This window comes from Syngnathus acus, chromosome 14, assembly GCF_901709675.1.
Source record: "Syngnathus acus chromosome 14, fSynAcu1.2, whole genome shotgun sequence".
NCBI lineage: Eukaryota > Metazoa > Chordata > Actinopteri > Syngnathiformes > Syngnathidae > Syngnathus > Syngnathus acus.
Window position 1 is genome coordinate 3,135,866 of NC_051099.1, and position 19,300 is coordinate 3,155,165.

At 44.7% G+C, this 19,300-nt stretch overlaps 2 protein-coding genes and 1 long non-coding RNA gene across 3 annotated transcripts; 1 reads left to right on the forward strand and 2 right to left on the reverse strand.

Annotated features, from left to right (window-relative positions):
- The first annotated feature begins 309 nt into the window (after positions 1 to 309).
- Positions 310 to 4,358, forward strand: LOC119133281. The gene is made up of 3 exons (XR_005100099.1): positions 310 to 394; positions 484 to 578; positions 4,245 to 4,358. It is a non-coding gene; the product is annotated as an uncharacterized LOC119133281 (long non-coding RNA).
- Positions 903 to 4,554, reverse strand: LOC119133259 (integrin-linked protein kinase-like). Its single transcript, XM_037268889.1, has 13 exons — positions 4,452 to 4,554; positions 4,207 to 4,346; positions 3,201 to 3,366; positions 3,032 to 3,127; positions 2,748 to 2,844; positions 2,586 to 2,669; positions 2,417 to 2,502; positions 2,228 to 2,337; positions 1,972 to 2,099; positions 1,769 to 1,890; positions 1,526 to 1,625; positions 1,323 to 1,453; positions 903 to 1,254 (listed from the first exon to the last, which is right to left on the reverse strand). The coding sequence occupies exons 1-13, from the start codon at positions 4,503 to 4,505 to the stop codon at positions 1,105 to 1,107; spliced, it is 1,464 nt and encodes a 487-aa protein (XP_037124784.1). The 5' UTR covers positions 4,506 to 4,554; the 3' UTR covers positions 903 to 1,104.
- A 562-nt stretch (positions 4,555 to 5,116) lies between these two features.
- Positions 5,117 to 10,972, reverse strand: LOC119133882 (trichohyalin-like). Its single transcript, XM_037270077.1, has one exon. The coding sequence runs from the start codon at positions 10,666 to 10,668 to the stop codon at positions 5,146 to 5,148; it is 5,523 nt and encodes a 1,840-aa protein (XP_037125972.1). The 5' UTR covers positions 10,669 to 10,972; the 3' UTR covers positions 5,117 to 5,145.
- Between the last annotated feature and the right edge of the window lie 8,328 nt (positions 10,973 to 19,300).

A 19,300-nucleotide genomic window follows, 5' to 3' on the forward strand; every position in this document is an offset into this window, starting at 1 on the left:
GAACTTTATATACTCGCACGTTGATTTTTATCTTTTCCGAACACTTCTAGTTTTAACGTTGTTTTATGTTGTTCTCTTAGCTGTCCATCGCGTTCGATAATGATGATGGATAACACCACCACTAACAAGACAATTAATAACAAGATATGAACGACGTAAGTAATTTATTTATTTATTTAGCAAAACACAAATCATTAAATCATCATTAAATACATTTAAATTCGCAAAAATAAATAATAATAAACGATGTGCGCCTCCCGCCGAAGTTTTAAAATGTCCGGTTGAACCCGGAAGTAGTTTACTCTCCAGAAGTAGTCAATCACTAAACGAACGTCGTACCAGAAGGGAACCAGCCCGATATTTGTTTGTACCAAATATTCAAACTATAGTGAAGGTCGTCAACATTTTGAAATACACCTTAAAACGTATACAATGTATCACTGAAAGTTAACAAATTTAATAATTTAGCGGCAAACTTTGTAGGTACTATTTCAGACAGAACAACGAACATGGAGGACAGACCGGGGCAAGTTGGAGCATTTCTCCACTGGCTGAACGACGACGGAACGTTGGTTAAGGTAACGACTTTATAATTTTAATTAGATTCTCTATAACTTGTTTGAGTTTATGAATGAAGTCATATTTAATTCAGGCTACATTTAAAAGTTTCCAAAGTTGTTGTGTGTTGCCGGAAGTATTTGGGTGAACTCGTCTTACACTTGTCAAATGCTTCCCTGTGTCAGCTGTGTGCGAGGCGTTATTATTTAACTAATGGCACTTTTTATGAGTGTTATGAATGATTCTATGACACATATCCGTTTTTACCGTTCTTTGGCTTATCTGTCGTTCTTTCGGAGGCGCATTTGTCATGGTTGCACCGTAAAAGAAGACAGAATGCAAAGTAAACATTTTGTCATAAATATAAAACTTTTATTGCAATGGTTTTCTTACGGCGTTGGCTTTACATACATTTCTTCTATGTTCGCTATGTAGGCCATTCAATTCTCCAACCATGAATTAAAAAAGCAAAAGCTAAGACTGTAACAGATATATTTTTACTGTCAAATGTGTGTTTGAAGTGACTGTACAGCAGCTGAGCACGGGTTATTTGTCTTGCATTTTTTCCAAGATGGGCACAATCATGTCAAACTTGGGCCTCTTGGCGGGGTCCTCGTTCATGCACAGCTTCATCAGCTTGCAAATGTGAGGCGAGATCCCTGGTGGGATGGTCGGGCGCAGGCCCTCCAAGGCCACCTGCAAATAGGTTGCGCGGTTACCGCAAGTATGGCAAACGAGGTGATTTTTGGACTAAACCTGCTTACCTTCATGCCAATCTCCATGGGCGAGAGGTGGGCAAATGGTACCTCCCTGGTAACCAGCTCCCACAGGAGTACGGAGAAACTCCACATGTCGGCCGATCTCCTGTTGATGTCTTCCGAGCGCTTCTGGAGAGCTGAAATGTCACAAGATGTGTGTCTTAGCTTATGGAAGGTTTGATTGTATTCGTAGAGAAGGGAAGCGATACCTTCTGGGGCCATCCAGGCCGGAGAGTACATGCGCCCGGCACACTGGAAGGAGAATTTGGCATCCGCCATGCTTATCCTAGCAGTCATGTCTTCATCAATCTGCAAGTTGATGAACATGTTTAATTTAGCCTACCAGAATCCTATCTAGATATTCTTTTTTGTACAGATCAATGCATCCTAATTGTCCGTGGGTGCCTTGAAATCCAAGTCATAGGAAAGTGAAGTATAATCGGCAGCCTCACCATGACGTGTCTGCTGTTGAGGTACAGCCTTGCCACCAATGGCTCTAGCGTGTGGAGAAAGGTCATGGCGCTGGCGATGTCCAACGCAAACTTGACCGCTTGGCTTTGGTCTACCACCAGAGCTGAAGACCACACGGGATAGAAAACAAAATACTCATTGCTGCGTTGTTTTGTTTGTAACATGTGAGAGGAGGAAGACTCACTGGTGCCCTGGTGGAGAAGGTTGTAGAGAGATCCGTACGGCATGTGAGGGCTGATGATGATGGGGTGAGGGGCCGGGGGGGACTGACACGCTCCCAGAACTGGCAGGATGTTGGGGTGGGAGAAGATCCTGCACAACAAAACAAAACATTTTGTCCCTTCTGGCCACCGTACAGTGACTTGTTGTCGGGCCATGCGGTTTGTTTTGATTTTTAATTTCAATATTGTACTTTCTTTGAGTTGAGTGCAATATTTTACCGTAATTTGGGATGCTCCTCGCTGAAGTCTCGGCTCTTCCTTGTGCTCCAATCCCTCACCTGCAGCACCTTCACCACCACCTCGTCACCCTGCCAGCGACCCTGCCAACTCTGTGACGTACACGTAAACCTTACAATGCAGCATAAATACAAACAACGCACACACGAATAGGCGGAGTGAGACGCAAACCTCTCCTGAGTGGTTTTCATTGATTTTGGCCAGCAGTGAAAGTTGTTTGTAATCAATGCCCGCCTGCTTGTTGAGGGTGCCGTTACCTGAAGGCAAAAAAATATGAAATAAAATATATTAATTTACTTGTCAAGAAAAAAGTGTTCATATCAATTGTGCGCTGACTGACGAGGCCTGGTCCTCATGGTGCCCTTCCAGAAGGTTTCCTTGTAAGGAACCTTGGTCAAACTCTGTCCCAGTTTTTCTGCCTTTTCTGAATCAATCAAACAGAGCGACACATTGTCAGTGCTTCCTTAAAATCTGAATAATTTATGAATGATTCCGATTTGACCTTGAAGCAGTTGCCTGAGGTGAGGCTTGGCCTTATCCAGTGGCGTCTGCCCGTATCGGTTGCACATACACACCTGAGCGCCGCTCACCACCAGATCCTATACACGTGATATAATATAATAAAAAAAGTAATACATAGCTACCATACAATAAAACTGAAAAGTTAATTCAAAACTCTTTTAAATTTTTTTAGATATGCTACAAAGGTAGTCATATAAATAGATTGTGATTATTGTTTCCATTTTTCTACAGTAGGGGGCGTACTCAGTGTGTAATGTAGTGTACCTGTGCTACTGCCTCTTGTCCCCAGAAGCATGCGTAGTGCAGCGGCGTGTTGCCGTGCTCGTTGACCGTGTTGGGGTCCGCCTTGCACTGAATTAACTGCGCGCCACATGAAGACAATGATGTCACGCCACACTGACATCATCGAATTGTACACGTGACGATGGCCTACCTTGGCCACAATGTCTGCGTGGCCGTGGCTGGATGCCAGATGCAAAGGGGTGTCATCGCCACGGTTCATGACGTTGATGCGGGCGCCCCTCATGATGAGCATGTCCACTAGGCCACTGCGCCCCTCCCGGCACGCCCAGTGCAGCGGGCTGAAGCCGTGGTCATCCCTGGCGAGAGCAAAGTTGTTGTTACGTGTCGGACATGTGTGGTCAAGATCCTTTTGCAGTCTTTTGAAGTCGGTGTGTGTTGCTCTTGCGTGAAAGGTAACGGCATAAAATGTGTGAAAGGGGCACAATAACTTGAGGTCAGATGTTCTTCACCCCTAATCTTTATTTAGACTCCAGTGCATGCTCTCTCACGCTGCGGGTGGTCTGAGGCTCACCACACGCCTGGCGCACTGATAAACATGCCTGTCAGTCTTTTTAAGCATGCTTGACAACTGCCAGGCAGGCGGCCTGTTGAAATCATCATCACACACACACACATCCTGGGTCTGCGTACTGTTTCGACTGTGGATTATTTCTAGTTGTTGTGTGTTGATTGGTCAGTTGACGGTGTTTATTTCCGTTGTCTTGAAGGACTAATAAGAGGAGTTATAGTACATTTTGCATGTGCATGCAGTTTGGGAATCACTGCCGTCAAGTGATGTCACACTCTGAGGATTCCTGAGCTATAAAAAGAATCCAGGAGCGGCTGAGGGGCCGAAATATTCCCAAGCTGCTCATCATGAGTGCATTCCAGATGCAGTGATGGAAAACATGAAGAGTGACCAGTCCTTCCGTACTGGCTTGGCCCCGCCCACACAGGAAACGAGGGCTGTCAAAATACATATATGGTCTGGACTGAAAATGAGCTTCCTTTTCAGGGAATGCTGCTAGTATAATGACCTCTCGATTGTGTGGCGATGACATCATTAAAACGACCAAACTGCACGCTCAATATGGAAACTATTTAATGGCACGCAGACACTTCAGTTTTTTTCTTCCAGTTTAATTTTGTCTACTCACCCTAAATTGAGGTCATTTTCTGTGTTGTCCAACCACAGGCGAACCGCCACCGAGTTGCCCTCTCGACATAGTGTGAAGATATCATCCATGTTTACACTGGGCTGTTCCTTGAAATCCCGTTTGGAGTCTGGGACGTGCAGCTTTAAATGCGGTGAGTAAAAATCAACTCAACAAGCACAGCCAAAGTTGTGGGGGAGACAAGCAAACAAACGAACGGAACAAGGCAATGAATTAAAGGAGCTTACCGTGAGTGCTCCTTTTCCGTTTTCCCAGCCAGTCTTTAAAAAGTTCTTCCCCATAAGCGAGGAAGCGCGGCGGGTGCGAGAGTTCGCCCCGCCCCGGGGGTCGTTATCCAGACGGCTGCGGTTGAATGGGCCGGTCCGTATCGTGGAGCTCGGGCGCCCCCTGGCGGACCATTTTTAGCAGCGCAGCTTTCTTGCCGCCATGACGTCACTATTATCTCGTCAAACATACCCGCGCCAGCATCATGCGACTCTCCTTATATGGAATTGTAATGAGAGACTTTTTGCTCTGAACGTTCATAATTTGGTGAAGTGGATTTATTGCTTATTTGATGACGTGACACGATAAATGATTCAAATGTGCAAACAAGGTGATATAAACATGGCAAGTCAAGTCATTTGTCATACTCTGGTAATATTTACACTCATGTTAGGCAATGTTGTTTGCCTCGTTGTAAGGCTGCCTACCCCCTTTTCGTCCTCCTTTTTTGTCCTCTGTCTTTTCTTCCACTTTGTTTTCCCACCTTCTTGTCGTTGTTCCTACTTCTGCTCTTCATCTTGTTGCTTTTCTAGCTTTCACCTCCTCTTTGCTCCTCTCATGTTCCTCTGCCACCTCTATTTGCTATTTCTCTTCCACATCCTGCTCACCCGTGAGTCTCTTTCTCCTCTCTCCTTATCCACGACCACCTCCTCATGCTCACTTCCCTGGTTCTCCTCCCTGCCACTCTGATCTCCCCGCCTGACTGATCTCTGGGGTCTCCATCACTCGATTAGCCCTCCTCCTCATCGCGACCAAACTCCGCTTGGCCTTCTTCCTCCTCCTGGTGGTCATCCAGCGCCTTCTCATTGCTCTGTACCTCCTCCCCCTCATGACCACCCATCGCCTCCCGTTCTCTCTCCTTGCCCTCAACCAGCGTTCCACCCAAAGCCTCCTCAGCGCATCGTTCCATTGGCCCACGGACGCCTCCTCAAAGTCGCTCTCCTTGTCGTGGTCGCCCATTGCCTTGGTGTTGCTTTCCCTCCCCATCTCCTCCTCAACGTAGTTCTCATCGACCTCCATGGCCTCCTCCTCTTGCACTGCCCCAGTGTTTGTCTCCCTTTCCTTGCGGTCGTCCTCCTGCTGCTCCTTCTCTTTCTCCTCCTTTTTCTCCTGGCCACCATCTTTCTCCTCCTCATGATTGCAGCCCTCCTCACTGCCACTGTCGCCCTCGCTGTCACTTTCCTCCTCAGTGTCACTCTCGTCATCGTCCTCCGCCTGGTCCGTCTCCTCCTCTTCCTCCTCGCTGTCCGTGTCATCCTCCTCCTCATCGTTATCGGTGTCCTCCTCCTCTTCGTCATCCCGGTCACTTTCCTGTCCGTTGTCGCTTTCTTTCTCCTCCTCGTCGCTGCCCCTGCCTTCCTGGTTTTCACTCCCTTCGGTTGCCTGCTCCGCCTCCCCCGCCTCCCCCGCCTGGTGGCGCTCTTCCCCGTCTGGGTCATTTTCTCTCTCGTTCTCCTTCTCCTCCTCTGGGCCACTGTCCTCCGAGTCACTCTTGTCTTCTTCCTCTTCCTGGTCCTTCTGCTCATTCATGTTCTCCTTCTGGTAGCTCATTTCCTCCTCCTCCTCCTCCTCCTCCTCTGGGCCACTGTCCTCCGAGTCACTCTTGTCTTCTTCCTCTTCCTGGTCCTTCTGCTCATTCATGTTCTCCTTCTGGTAGCTCATTTCCTCCTCCTCCTCCTCTCCATGCTCGTTCACATGCGGACTCCTGTTCACCTCCTCCTCCTTTTCTCGATCATTCTTTTCTGCCTCCTCATGGTACCAAATCGTCTCGTCATCCAGGTTATCGTTTTGCTCTTCCTCCTCCACCTGCTCACAGTCCTTCCCACAAGACATTTTCTCTTCCTCCAGGAGAACGATCTCGGTTTCCTCCCTCACCCAGTCAATGTCTTCCTCTTGCTCGTTGTCTTTCTTCTGCCTTGCCTCCTCCTCCTCCCCCTCATCTTTCTCCTTGCAACTCTTCTCCTCCCGGTCATTGTCTTTCTCCTCACCCTGGTCTCTCCCCTCGCTCTCCTCCTCTCCACTCTTTTTCTCCTCATCTCCGTGGTCACTCTCCTCCCGCTTTTCTTCTTGGCAAACCATTTTCTCCTCTTCGACATCTTCAGCCCCTTTCTCCTCTTCCTTCATCTCCTCTTGGATGGTCCTTCTTTCCTCCCCCTTTTCGTAACTCCTGTCCTCCTCCTGGGTCCTCTTCTCCTTCTCCTCGGTGGGATCATTGCTTTTGCTCTCCTCCTCCTCTTGGCTGCTCCTTTTCTCCTCCTCTTCCTTCTGGTCCTGATCACCCACTTTGTCTGTTTCAGTCTTTTTCTCCTCTTCTTCATTATCACTCCTCTCCTCCTCCTGCTGTTCATTCATCCCCTCCTGCTCCTCCTCTTCCTGACTACTCTGCTTATCCTCGTGCTCCTCGTCATCCTGAGCACTGGCCTTCTCAAGCCCCTCTTCTTGGTGGTTCCTCTCGTCCCCATCCTCCCGGTTGCTCTTGTTCTCGTCCTCTTCACAATTGCCTTCTCTTTGCGCTTGCTCCCACTCCTGATCAACGCAACATTTCTCGGTCCCTTTCTCCATCCAGTCGGGTTTCTCCTCTTGGTCGTCACGCCTTTTCTCCTCCACCTCAGGCGTGCTCTGTTTCTCCTCTCCAATGTAACAGATGACTTTTGTCTCCCACTCTTCTTCCTGCTCGTGGCTTTTCTCCGCATCTTTGTCATCGCCTCTGTTCTCCTTCAGCCAGTCAATCATCTCCTCTTGGTCCTCCCTTCTCTCCGTTTGCTCCTGCTCGCTTTTCTTCTCCCCCTCTGCATGAGCACTCCCTTTCTCCTCCTTCATCCAGTCCATCTCTTCCTGTTGTTGCTTCTCCTTCTCCTGGTCACCCTTTTTCTCCTCCTCACCGTGATCACGCCTTAACTCCTCTTCCTTTTTGTCTTCTTCCTGACTGCTCTCTTTCTGGTCTTCAAGAGCACCGTCTTTGTCTTGCTCTTCCTCCAGCTTTCCATCCTTCTCCTCCTCCTTCACCTCCTCACCTCTTTCTTCTGCACTCCCCACATCCTCTTCCTGCTTGTCATTCTTCGGCTCATCTCCATGACCACTCTCCCTTTCCTCCTGCTCCTTCTTCTTCTCAATATGATCACCTTCTTTGTCCCCAGTCACCCAGCCAATCTCCTCCTCGCTTTGGTTCTTGCTTTTCTCTTCTCTGTCAGTCCCGTTGTCCGCTTCCTTCTGTTCATCCTTGTCCTCCTCAGAAGGATCTTTCCCTTTCTTCTCCTCACTGTCTTTCCCTTTCTCCTCCTGCTGGACTCTTCTGTCTTCTACATGATCCTCCTGCTCCTCCTTCTTCTTCTCAATATGATCGCCTTCTTTGTCCCCAGTCACCCAGCCAATCTCCTCCTCGCTTTGGTTCTTGCTTTTCTCTTCTCTGTCAGTCCCGTTGTCCGCTTCCTTCTGTTCTTCCTTGTCCTCCTCAGAAGGATCTTTCCCTTTCTTCTCCTCACTGTCTTTCCTTTCCTCCTCCTGCTGGACTCTTCTGTCTTCTACATGATCCTGCTGCTCCTCCTTCTTCTTCTCAATATGATCACCTTCTTTGTCCCCAGTCACCCAGCCAATCTCCTCCTCGCTTTGGTTCTTGCTTTTCTCTTCTCTGTCAGTCCCGTTGTCCGCTTCCTTCTGTTCATCCTTGTCCTCCTCAGAAGGATCTTTCCCTTTCTTCTCCTCACTGTCTTTCCTTTCCTCCTCCTGCTGGACTCTTCTGTCTTCTACATGATCCTGCTGCTCCTCCTTCTTCTTCTCAATATGATCACCTTCTTTGTCCCCAGTCACCCAGCCAATCTCCTCCTCGCTTTGGCTCTTGCTTTTCTCTTCTCTGTCAGTCCCGTTGTCCGCTTCCTTCTGTTCTTCCTTGTCCTCCTCAGAAGGATCTTTCCCTTTCTTCTCCTCACTGTCTTTCCTTTCCTCCTCCTGCTGGACTCTTCTGTCTTCTACATGATCCTGCTGCTCCTCCTTCTTCTTCTCAATATGATCACCTTCTTTGTCCCCAGTCACCCAGCCAATCTCCTCCTCGCTTTGGTTCTTGCTTTTCTCTTCTCTGTCAGTCCCGTTGTCCGCTTCCTTCTGTTCATCCTTGTCCTCCTCAGAAGGATCTTTCCCTTTCTTCTCCTCACTGTCTTTCCTTTTCTCCTCCTGCTGGACTCTTCTGTCTTCTACATGATCCTCCTGCTCCTTCTTCTTCTCAATATGATCACCTTCTTTGTCCCCAGTCACCCAGCCAATCTCCTCCTCGCTTTGGTTCTTGCTTTTCTCTTCTCTGTCAGTCCCGTTGTCCGCTTCCTTCTGTTTATCCTTGTCCTCCTCAGAAGGATCTTTCCCTTTCTTCTCCTCACTGTCTTTCCTTTCCTCCTCCTGCTGGACTCTTCTGTCTTCTACATGATCCTGCTGCTCCTCCTTCTTCTTCTTCTCAATATGATCACCTTCTTTGTCCCCAGTCACCCAGCCAATCTCCTCCTCGCTTTGGCTCTTGCTTTTCTCTTCTCTGTCAGTCCCGTTGTCCGCTTCCTTCTGTTCATCCTTGTCCTCCTCAGAAGGATCTTTCCCTTTCTTCTCCTCACTGTCTTTCCTTTTCTCCTCCTGCTGGACTCTTCTGCCTTCGACATGATCCCCCTGCTCCTCTTCTTCTTCACCCTTGTCCTCCTCCTTCCCCTTATTTAGCTCCCTTCCTTTCTCTTCTTTCATCCAGTCCATGTCTTCTTCGTCTCGGTCATTTCTCTTCTCCTCCTGGGCACTCTTTTTCTCCTCTTTGTGATCTTTCTCTGGCGCCTCCTCCACTCGCTCCTGGTCATGTGTTTTCTCGTGTTGTTGCTCACTTCCTTTGTCCTTCTGGTCCCTCTTGTTCTCTGCTTGATGATCACTCTCTTTCTTCAGCTCCTGCTCACCTTTGTCCTCCTTCACCGGGTCAAGCTCCTCCTCCCGGTTGTTTATCTTCTGTTGATTGTCAAGATTTTCGGCCTCCTCCTCCGTCTCATGATCATGCTGTCTCTTCTCCTTCCAACAGTCTGTCACCTCCTCGTCATGCCTTTTCTCTTCTTTGTGATCTTTGTCTTTCTCCTCCACTTCCTCTCGGTCACTCTCTTTAACGTCTTGGCAATCACGCGCTTCCTTCTCATCCTCCTGGTTTCCCATTTTCTCCTCACGATCACTCTCTTTCCTCATCTGCTTTTCCTCTTGATCGCCTTTTAGCTTATCTCTGTGATCATCAACCTCCTCCTCTTGCTCGATGATCTTCTCATCTTCACGCTCGCTCTCTTTATCCTTCCCCAAGTCGGTGTACTCCTCCTGTTGGTCATTCCTTTTCCCTACCTTGTCCTCTTCATCAAGGCAATCTTTCTGCTCCTTGGTTTCCTCCTCTTCCTCCTGGTTGATCATGTTCTCCTCCTCCTCCTGCCGGTCAGCATTTTTCTTCCCCTCAACTTGCTCACTCTCATTTTCCTCCTTCATCCGGTCTCCCCGGACTTCCTCCTCATTGTAAGCCCTGATTTCCTCCTCTTCCTGCTCACCCGCTTTCTCCTCCTCGCTGCTTTTCTCCTCCACTTGGTCGTTCTTCTTGTCCTGGTGACTCTCCTGCTCCTGGTGCCCCTTCTGCTCCTTTTTCTCCTCCTTCTGCCAATCAATTTCCACCCCTAGGTGATTCTCCATTTCCTCACTGTCACTAATGTTTGCCTCCCCTGCCTCATGATCACAACCTTTGTTCTCCTCGCGGTCGTTGGCTTTCTCCTCCGCCTCGCCAGTTCCTCTCTCCTCCCAATGTCTCTCTTGTGTTTTTCTGTCGTTCACCTCCTCCTGGCCTCCGTCTAGCAAGACCTTTGCCTCGCTTCCAGACATTCCCGGTGCTTTTGAGCGTCTCACTGAAGTCTTGGAATTAGTGGCAAATATTTTACGTTGCACCTCCTCCACACATATCAGGTGGAACTCCAGCCAGCCGTCACGGATGCAAATCGCGTGATGGCGGCGTTCTCCCACTCGGTAATTCTCCCGGAAGCGTCGCACTTGCAGACTCGACAGGCAGGAGGGTATTGGCAGCTTAATTTTACTCTCCATTTGGCGTGACTCTGCGTCACGCTGTTGCTCGCCGTAACGAGACTTGGTCTTCTTTGACGCGATCGGGTCAGCGCATTGCTTACTGGCGGGTTCTGTGTGCATGTGTGTGTGTTTTTTTTCTTCTCTTGCTCTCTCTCTCTCTCTCTCTGATCTGGCCAAATTTCAGACTTTCCTGCCTCTGTCGATGGCAACTTTCCTGTCTCATAAAGGACGACAGGGCCATGATGTTTAGCGATGATCATTATGACACGTGGGAGTAAACAAGTATCGTGATTGTCAACAATTGTATGTTTGTTATTCCCGAGGCAATTTAACGTTCTGCTACTTAGACTTGGCAAATCAGCGTGTGACCCATTGAGGGTATTTTGAATGCTCCCGGTTTCAAGTAAGCGAGCCCTTGTACGTTTGTGATGATTATGCGGCTGCTCCATGTGTAGTATAAATTGTTGCACACTATATTCCCACTTGCAGCATTGCTAATAAGAGCTAGCTCAGCTTATTTCCCAGTTGTTTGTATTCTTAAAAGAAGTTCATTTATGTGTGTGTGGCTTCTGTGAATGTTGGCAGTGGAATCCAAACAGGCTCAAAGCCAGCAGAGGATCCATACAGAAGCCAATTTTAGCTATTGATTAGCTCTCGGTCTGCACTGGCTAGGTTTGTTACTTCGACGAAAAAGGTTCAAAACGTCTTAAACAACAAAGACGAAAAAAGTCAAAAAAGCGACAAAAAAATAAAAAGAGCAACAAAAAAAAGTGGGGCACAATTGTAACCTGATCTGAACCACGAGTTTACACGTGAGCCAAATCTGGACCAGATCTGGATTCAGATCATGTATGGGGAAAATATCATGGAAGAATATCGCTATATCTTAGACACAAAAAAATGTTGGTAAACGCTCAGTCTGGATCAGACGTAAATTAAGAGCAAGTGGAAAATACATCAGACGTGTCGGTGTATGTTTGTGCTTATTGTAATGATCCTGTTCAAAACGCATTGGCATCATCCTACCACCAGAGGGCAGACAACCCGCATATCCCCAATCCCTTCCCTGGACATCATCATGGTCTGGGGTGGAGAATCATTTTAACATTGTAGTACAATTCATTTGCATTTAAGTTTTAAGAAATGTTCAACTTAAATCGAGCCACACCTTTTAATATTTTTATTGAAATATTATTTAAGTACATTTTATTTAGAATTTTCTGATCATAATACTACAAGTGGATTACAATGCTTTTTAGAGAGGTGAAGTAAAGATCAAACTTGATTATAGATGCTAAATCGAAATTGTGCATTTTGAGCAGCTGACCACCTCCGGCTTCAACTCCCCAATCCTCAATTTCACCTTTTCTGCAGGCTGGCTCTTGCCTGACACTCATCACTGATGAATCTGGACCGCCGAGACGCGCAATTACTCAGGAAGCCCAATTTCTATATTTTCATTGTTTGGACTATGTTCCCTTGAGAGGATTTAAAAAAGTGGAATAAATTTATGAAGGTGGATTATTCCATCACGGGGACATTTGTACCAAAGGACCTCTTAAGCCTTGCTGTTTTTATTAATTAGCGCAGAAGGAAATGGAAAGCGGTTGTGAAAATATGAGCTGCTGTGCGTAATAATGCAATTATTATTCAACCAGCACTATCAACGCAAACTGATTAAAAATACTATACTGGATAAACGTCATTTTCAGTTTCATGCATACGCTGTAAGAACAAAAGGGTCTTTCCCACATATTCAACAACAAAAAAACGGTTTCCCAAACTAAATGTCCCTTGTCTCCCGACATAAAGATAGAAGTAAAAGCTGCTTAACAAATTGTGTTCAAGCAAACAACTTGCTTCCTTTGTTGTGCTAACATTGTCGTTCTAAATGTCAGTCATTTATATTTTCCAATCTAAATGACGATTTTAGAACCCAAAAAGTTATTTTTACAGTGTAGTCTTATGAAAAAAATCTAAGCAATTTTTAATTTAAAAAAAAAAAAAAAAAAATTGTCATCTTATCACATTCATATTGCAATTAGAGTAAAATATCTTTGGAAAAATTGAAACAATACGATACAATTTGAGCTATTGGCAATTTTCTCATGGGAACAAAGGGTGTAATATTTAAAGAAAAAGAAGAAAACAAGTGGTGAGGCAGCTAATATCGTTCCCAAGTGCCAAGTCATGTTTCCGGCCTCCCGCCAACGTCTGCCAATTAGCATGCGTGCTAAAGGTTAGCATTAGAAGCTTTGACCTACTTGTGTGCTTGTGTGCTGTTATTCAACGTATGTTTTTCAACCCCTCCAACCTAATGGAGGCGAGTATTGTTCCGCCACGTCAGTTCGCACTTGGTGTTAGCTTGGCGCTCATTAGCTGCTGATGTGTCCTACTTTGTCTTTGCCATGTAGCCACGTTAGCGCTAGCATGTGCAGTGTGATTCAAGGGATGTAACCGTGTGGGGACAATAACTTTTCACTTCAACAGATTTTCAAGCACCAAATATTGCTTCTATTACGTCAATGAAATGGGATATTTAAAATTGTTCTTAATCAAGAAAAACATTTGTTGGAATTCAATGATTAAAAGTTGCAACAGTGTATTTTTTTTTTGCAAAGAACACAATCTTATGAGACTTTTTCTTTAATAAAAAAATAATAATTGTGTTCTCAAATAATTTTGGCAAACTTTATGCGTTAACTCTTATTAGGTGGTCAACCCAGACAATGCGTCCAATTAAATCAAAGCTTTGTATCCCAAAATCCTTGACTCGACCGACCTCCACATTAGTATTACTTCCTTCCTATGTCGTTTATCGTGTTTGCGGTGGGCGACAAAAAGGAAGTCGTTAGCGTTGCGTACTTATATAACTGCACACACGTGCACGCGCGCGCGCGCACGCACACATACGCAGCATCCACACAGCAACGTCAAAGGCGATTACACATGTCGTTGATGATTCTTCTGCCCACATCGCGGCGAGCGTTGCGTAACCCAATCAAAGCAACATCGCTTGTGCCATTTATGTTTTCATATATGCACGTACAGTATGTTTGGATGTATTGTGTGCACATTTCTCCTGGATGCAGAATTTATAGCATCATCTCATACAAGTGGAGCCAAGATTTGAGGTTTTCTTACAACAGTAAAAGCATGTTTTTGGGGGAGAAAAAAAAATATTTTTTCTCTCAACAAAAATAAATGAAACTCTTGCATGTTCATAGTTTCAAGAAGAATTTCTTGGCTTTACAGTTTCATGGGTCGCCACATGCCAAGGTTAAGGAGCATTACAGCATCCTCAGTGTTATGTTTTTGTAAACAAATCAAGGCGTGAAAACACAAGCATGTGTCGGAACTTTACAATCATACTTGCCAAACACGTCGTCATCAGAACCCCCGGCGTGGAAAAGATTGTCTCTTCTTTCCCATTCCCCGTGTGGGAGCCAGCCTGAAAGAGAAAGAGGGGCGGAAAAAGGGGATAAAAGTCTCCCTGTGGTAGACGTGAGGTCAAAGCAAAGTTAGTTTGGAAGAGTCAATGTGGACTGACTGTTGGATTTTTTGACTTTGTCTTACAGGAAGCATCTCTTTCTTATTTGTTCAAAGACTCCGCATCGACTGTTCTCGCTATCGACCGCGCACGCGGCAGACGGAGTCGTCCTAATTGGATCCCGCGTTTGTGGAAGAGCTTTCACGCGTTTGGGAGGTGAGAGACACTTCTTTGAGGTTTTAATTGCAGAAATATAAAAAAAAATATTTTTTTACAACGTTAAATTACATTCATCCATTCTGATGTTTCCCCCCTTCCTGTTTCCATACATAAATTGTGCCAAAAAAGTGAATCTCCATAATGCAGCACAGGTAATTCATAAACAATAAAAGCCACAAGGAAAATATTAAGAGGACATCTACATATTTTTTTTATGTCCGATTTTTTTTTTTAAAAGTAATATCTTCATCCACTGGATGCAAATAACAGAAGCAAAACGTTGCCATTTTTCTTTCACATACTGCAATTTGTCCAAAGCGTAGTTATCTGTATTTATATGGAAAACACATTATTTTACGTGTACAGGCCCAGGATGCATCTGTTTCTAAACCCAGCCAGATAGGTTCTCTGTAGTCGTGTATGTTTCCAACAATAATAATACACATAACAATGATAGTAGTAATTGTAACAGCAAGCACATTTTGACACCCTCAATTGTGCCTTTCATATTGGTAGCACAAAACGAATGCTGATTCAATCATCGGAAGAAAATTGTGTTCTTTAAGAAAAAAAAATTAGTTTCGAAATGGCCATTTTATACTCATCCTTCAAGGACAAACTTATTCTGAAGATTTTGATCCAGTGCAACCGAGTGACCTTTCGGGGCTCCCTGGACAAAACTTGTTGTCATCTTGACACGCATACAAAACACATCAGTACTAATCTAATTTATAATACAAAATATGTGACGTGTGCAAAATCAATGGCGGACGACCTTTGCATGTGCGCCATTCTGTGAAGGTCTACAAATAATAACTCGCGCCAAGGACTGTTCAATCACACAATGTGCTGTTGTTATTCTACTGTATAATCATACGTACCTCGTTCAAGAAAATATACACTATGAACAGAACACACAGTGAGTACTCGATCGATTTTAATGGCCAAGAGGCTGTGATGTTCCGTAAACTACTTATATTATCTAAACTCGTAATATTTTTTCCCCCCCATTTTTTTTCAATATGATTAAATCGAAGCAATCTTCCTCATTGGAAATAATGGATACTAAACCTAATTAACCCCTACAGACAGTAAAAAATGTTTACAAAATAGAGAGTAGCTATATCTAGATAAAAAAATAAAATGAATACAAATAAGTAACTAATGAAGTGGGTGAGAACACATTGTCATTATACCCAATATTTTATTCATGATTAGAAAAACTACAGTTTGGGACTCTGTGGTCCTTCTACCAAACAACTTTTGCCCACACAATCTCACTTCTTTTCAAACGTTTTCACTTTCACATTGGGTAAAAGTCGCTTTTAAATAATCTAACGCAGGCAAAGAAAAAAAAAAAGTAACAATGACGCATTGGAAATGAAAAGTTTTGAGGGGCGCCGACATCAACCCTTGCCTTTTTTTTGATCGTCCCCATACACAATTTGTCATATTTGATATGCCGTGTGCACCCCGCTCCTGCAGTCACACAATCCTCCTTTGACGTAAATTGCCAGTTTCATTTTTAATTTTCTTTTCAATGCCCAGACGGCCCTCAGAGTTTTACCTGCAAGCAAACTGAAATTACATTCGACCATTTTACTTCATGCGACAATGTATTTTACTATTGTAGTTAGTTTCACGGTTGGCCTAGCAACAGGAGTTTTGATAGGCAGCACTATCATATCAAACATAAAAACATTTTGGGGAAATTCAGCCCCTGAAGCTAGTTAGACTTGGCAGTGTGACATTGGCTAGGCATGTCTATCATGAGAGCATACATTTGAAAACATTTGCACTATTGATCTGTCATCCTGTGCCACATCGTCCAAATTCAATCGGATTCTTCCCTCCACATGGGATTTGAACTCCTAAATATTTGACGATTAGCAATCATAGCTTTGCATATCATTCAACATGACTCCAAACTTTGCTCAGAAGCTCCCTCCTAATGAATTGGAAGCCACACAAAAAGAGGTGAGAGGACTCTTTATTTCCACACAATAAACCGTCAAAAGATTATGCAGTGAAAAGGTGGCCGTCATTGGGTCCGCGTCAGAGGAGCGTGGCGGTGCCAACGCTAAGGGCCTTTCAGGGGGCCGCTTTTCAAAAGTTCATCCATATTTCACGTGAAAAGCTCGCGCGGGACAAAAGGCCGGCGTATTAATTCAATGCACGCGGCGCTAATTAATTCTCTTAAGGGTTTTAAAGATGCCCACGTGTCGATTCACCCACTGTGAGAAAAACACAGTCAGCAGAGCTACGCCAAATTGAGCCCAAAGTAAAAAGCTAATGACTTAAAAACTTCTACAGCTGGATCAAATGTCAATACAGTGGCGCCTTTTACTTTCTTTGCATTCTAATCACGCCACGACTGTATGTTCTTCAAAAGATTTAAAAAAAAAAAAAAGTAGCGTGCTGATCACCATGAATAAATATGATCCTGTTGTGAATCACATCAAATTCCTGTCCTAACTTCGTGAAGTCCTCTCTCTCGCCATTACACTCCCTCAAACTCTGCTTGAACTTTGCGATGACTCATGAAATAGTCATAGCTCGTACTGCGTCATTCACTCAAGTTGCAGCCAGAGTGGACAATGTCGGAATGTTAAAAAAAACAAAAAACGTCACTGTAGTTGGAAGGGTGAGAACTTCAGGTGTACCTAATCAAGTGTCCAACAAGTCCAATCACTACAAGTAAATCCAACATTGGGTGAATGTTAATCCGCCTGGCATTTATCTCATCATATTTGCAGTTACATAAAGCAGACTCGGTCACCATCGTGAACGTGTGTCCTTTCCCTCAAATGAAACGCTGCCGTATTGTTTGGACCAAATGAACTCACGAATTCAAACCGGCTCTTCTAATTCGCCCTATAAATCGTTAATCTGCGCATTAGATGTAATTAAAGTAGAAGATAGGAATTTATTCATCCACCCACGTCCTCTGTCACGCTCTTGACCAAGCTCGAGATCATTTCTTGGCGCTCCCGACATAATCACTGTCGGGCGCTAGAAATGTGCTCTTACTCACAGAAAATTATCAAAGACATTAAATATTCCCATACGTAGTTAAGCGAGTAGGAATATCTATCACAATATCATAAAATCATTGGGGGGGGGGGGGCTGCCTGTTTTACTGTGATTCTATTTCAATGTCTCCAGATGAACCACAAAAGCAGATGAAATATTCCATATGAAGTCCAGGGCAGGCTTGGATGGGTTTTTATTTGATCGAATCTTTTTCCAGGCGGCGGCCCGTAACGAGACTCGCATTAACAGGCGAGCCTTTGAACCCGTCACATCACGTCCGAGCGCATCACGTTCCACACCCCTGGTCCGTGTTTTCACTCGGAGTGTCCTGCGGGCATCCGGGCGCCGCACCTGTCGGAGAATTCGTGTCAGTGAACATCAACCGAGAGCGGCGGCAGTCAAGCGTGATGTAAGTACTTCAACACCCCTCCCCCCAAAAAACATCCCTCACCCAGCCTTTCCAGTGGGAACGCAACAAACATTTACCTCCTCCTCAAAAATGAATAAAAAGCAGAGGCTGAGAATGCTGATAAGGTTGTCAGACGTGCAGCAGGTGGCGCTGTAAGTGCCCCAACCAGTTTATCCAATCAAAAGCTGGAAACTACTTTCGAGGGAAATTACATGGCGAAATTGAAGTTCGATGTTTAATAGCAGCATTGTTGTGTATGACCTCAATCAGCCAAGACAATCAGATAAAAATAAATTAATTCTAAACTTCAACAAAATTTTAATTTGATTAAATTACAAAGAAAGTAACAAACGACTAAAAATATAACAGAACAGATTAGATAGAAAAATGAAACACAAAGTAAAATAAAGCATAAAATAAAAATAAAGAAATAAAATAAATACAATTACAAAATTAAATAAAAGCAAAAAAAAAAAAACAACCAAAGAAAATGGATTGTCATTTACTTATCCGGATTCATTTCCCACTAACCCATTTCCGTTTTCCGTTTCTATATGACCTAAATATATCGACTTGAACTAAATATTCTTGCTCCATAGCTAGAGGGCAATCAATAATAACTCATTTTCTGTGACCACTTCATAAATTCCACTGTGTGGCTTTAATAATTCATCTCTAATTATAAAGTAGGCGTGTTGTGCCGCTCGTCATAAGCAACATTTGACTCGCGGCGTGCAAATTGAAGGCATCCGCCGCACCCTATTTGTCTTAGCTGCAAACAAGCCATCAATGAGCATTGTTACATCACTTTGGCCCTGGGCGAGCTGCATTAACAGCAGCAGAGAGAGCGAGCTCATGTCGGTTCATCCTCCTCCAGTGTAAATCGTCCACAACATGTCAACGAGGACACGTGCAGCCCGAGTGGATGCGTCAAAATGTGACAGCGTTGCGTTGAGTGTCAGCTATTGCCTCTCCGTAGGAGAAGAAAACAAAAGACCTCAGGTGTTTGCAAAGTTTGCTCCATGAAATGCTAATCCCCTTAGCCAAAAGTCTCTACTTTGGCTTCCAAAAATAAAATACACCTCAGAGGTATTGCACATGCTCGTAGGAACGCCCTTTTTTTTTTGAGTTGATCGTATTTAGCACGCTAGCATGTTTGCATTTACTGTTAATATTTTGATATCAAAAATTGTGTCTGCATTTGTATGCGTAAACTACTACTATGCTACTCATTAGCACTTTATCAATGAAAAATGTAAAATGGTACCCAGTCATAGGTTGGTGATCAGCTTTGTTTTTTTTTTTTTTGTCCTCAGGTTGCTATTTTGCTATACTAGCTGTTTTTCATTATTCAGTTTCATCATGTTAACTCCATTTCCCAGCATTTCTCCCTCCCCCACTGAAGCTATGCGACTCTTTTAAACACCCTGCTTTTAATGTGACCCTGTCCATTTCACGCATGAACGTCAGATGTTGTGACGTGACTTGTGATGACTTGTTAAATGCGCCAGGCGCTGCGATCAAAGTGCAGTGCGCTCAGGCGGTGGTGACACTTGGTCAGCGGCCGGGACGGCTCTCAGGCAGCACAGGTCAAGCAGAAG

Coding starts and splice junctions, on each gene's coding strand:
- LOC119133259 (XM_037268889.1), bottom strand. CDS start 4,505: ATGGGGAAGAACTTTTTAAAGACTGGCTGGGAAAACGGAAAAGGAGCA. Junction 2,845..3,031: donor GACAAGAGGCAGTAGCACAG/GTACACTACATT, acceptor TCACGTGTATAG/GATCTGGTGGTGAGCGGCGC. Junction 1,626..1,768: donor TCAACAGCAGACACGTCATG/GTGAGGCTGCCG, acceptor ATCAACTTGCAG/ATTGATGAAGACATGACTGC.
- LOC119133882 (XM_037270077.1), bottom strand. CDS start 10,668: ATGCACACAGAACCCGCCAGTAAGCAATGCGCTGACCCGATCGCGTCA.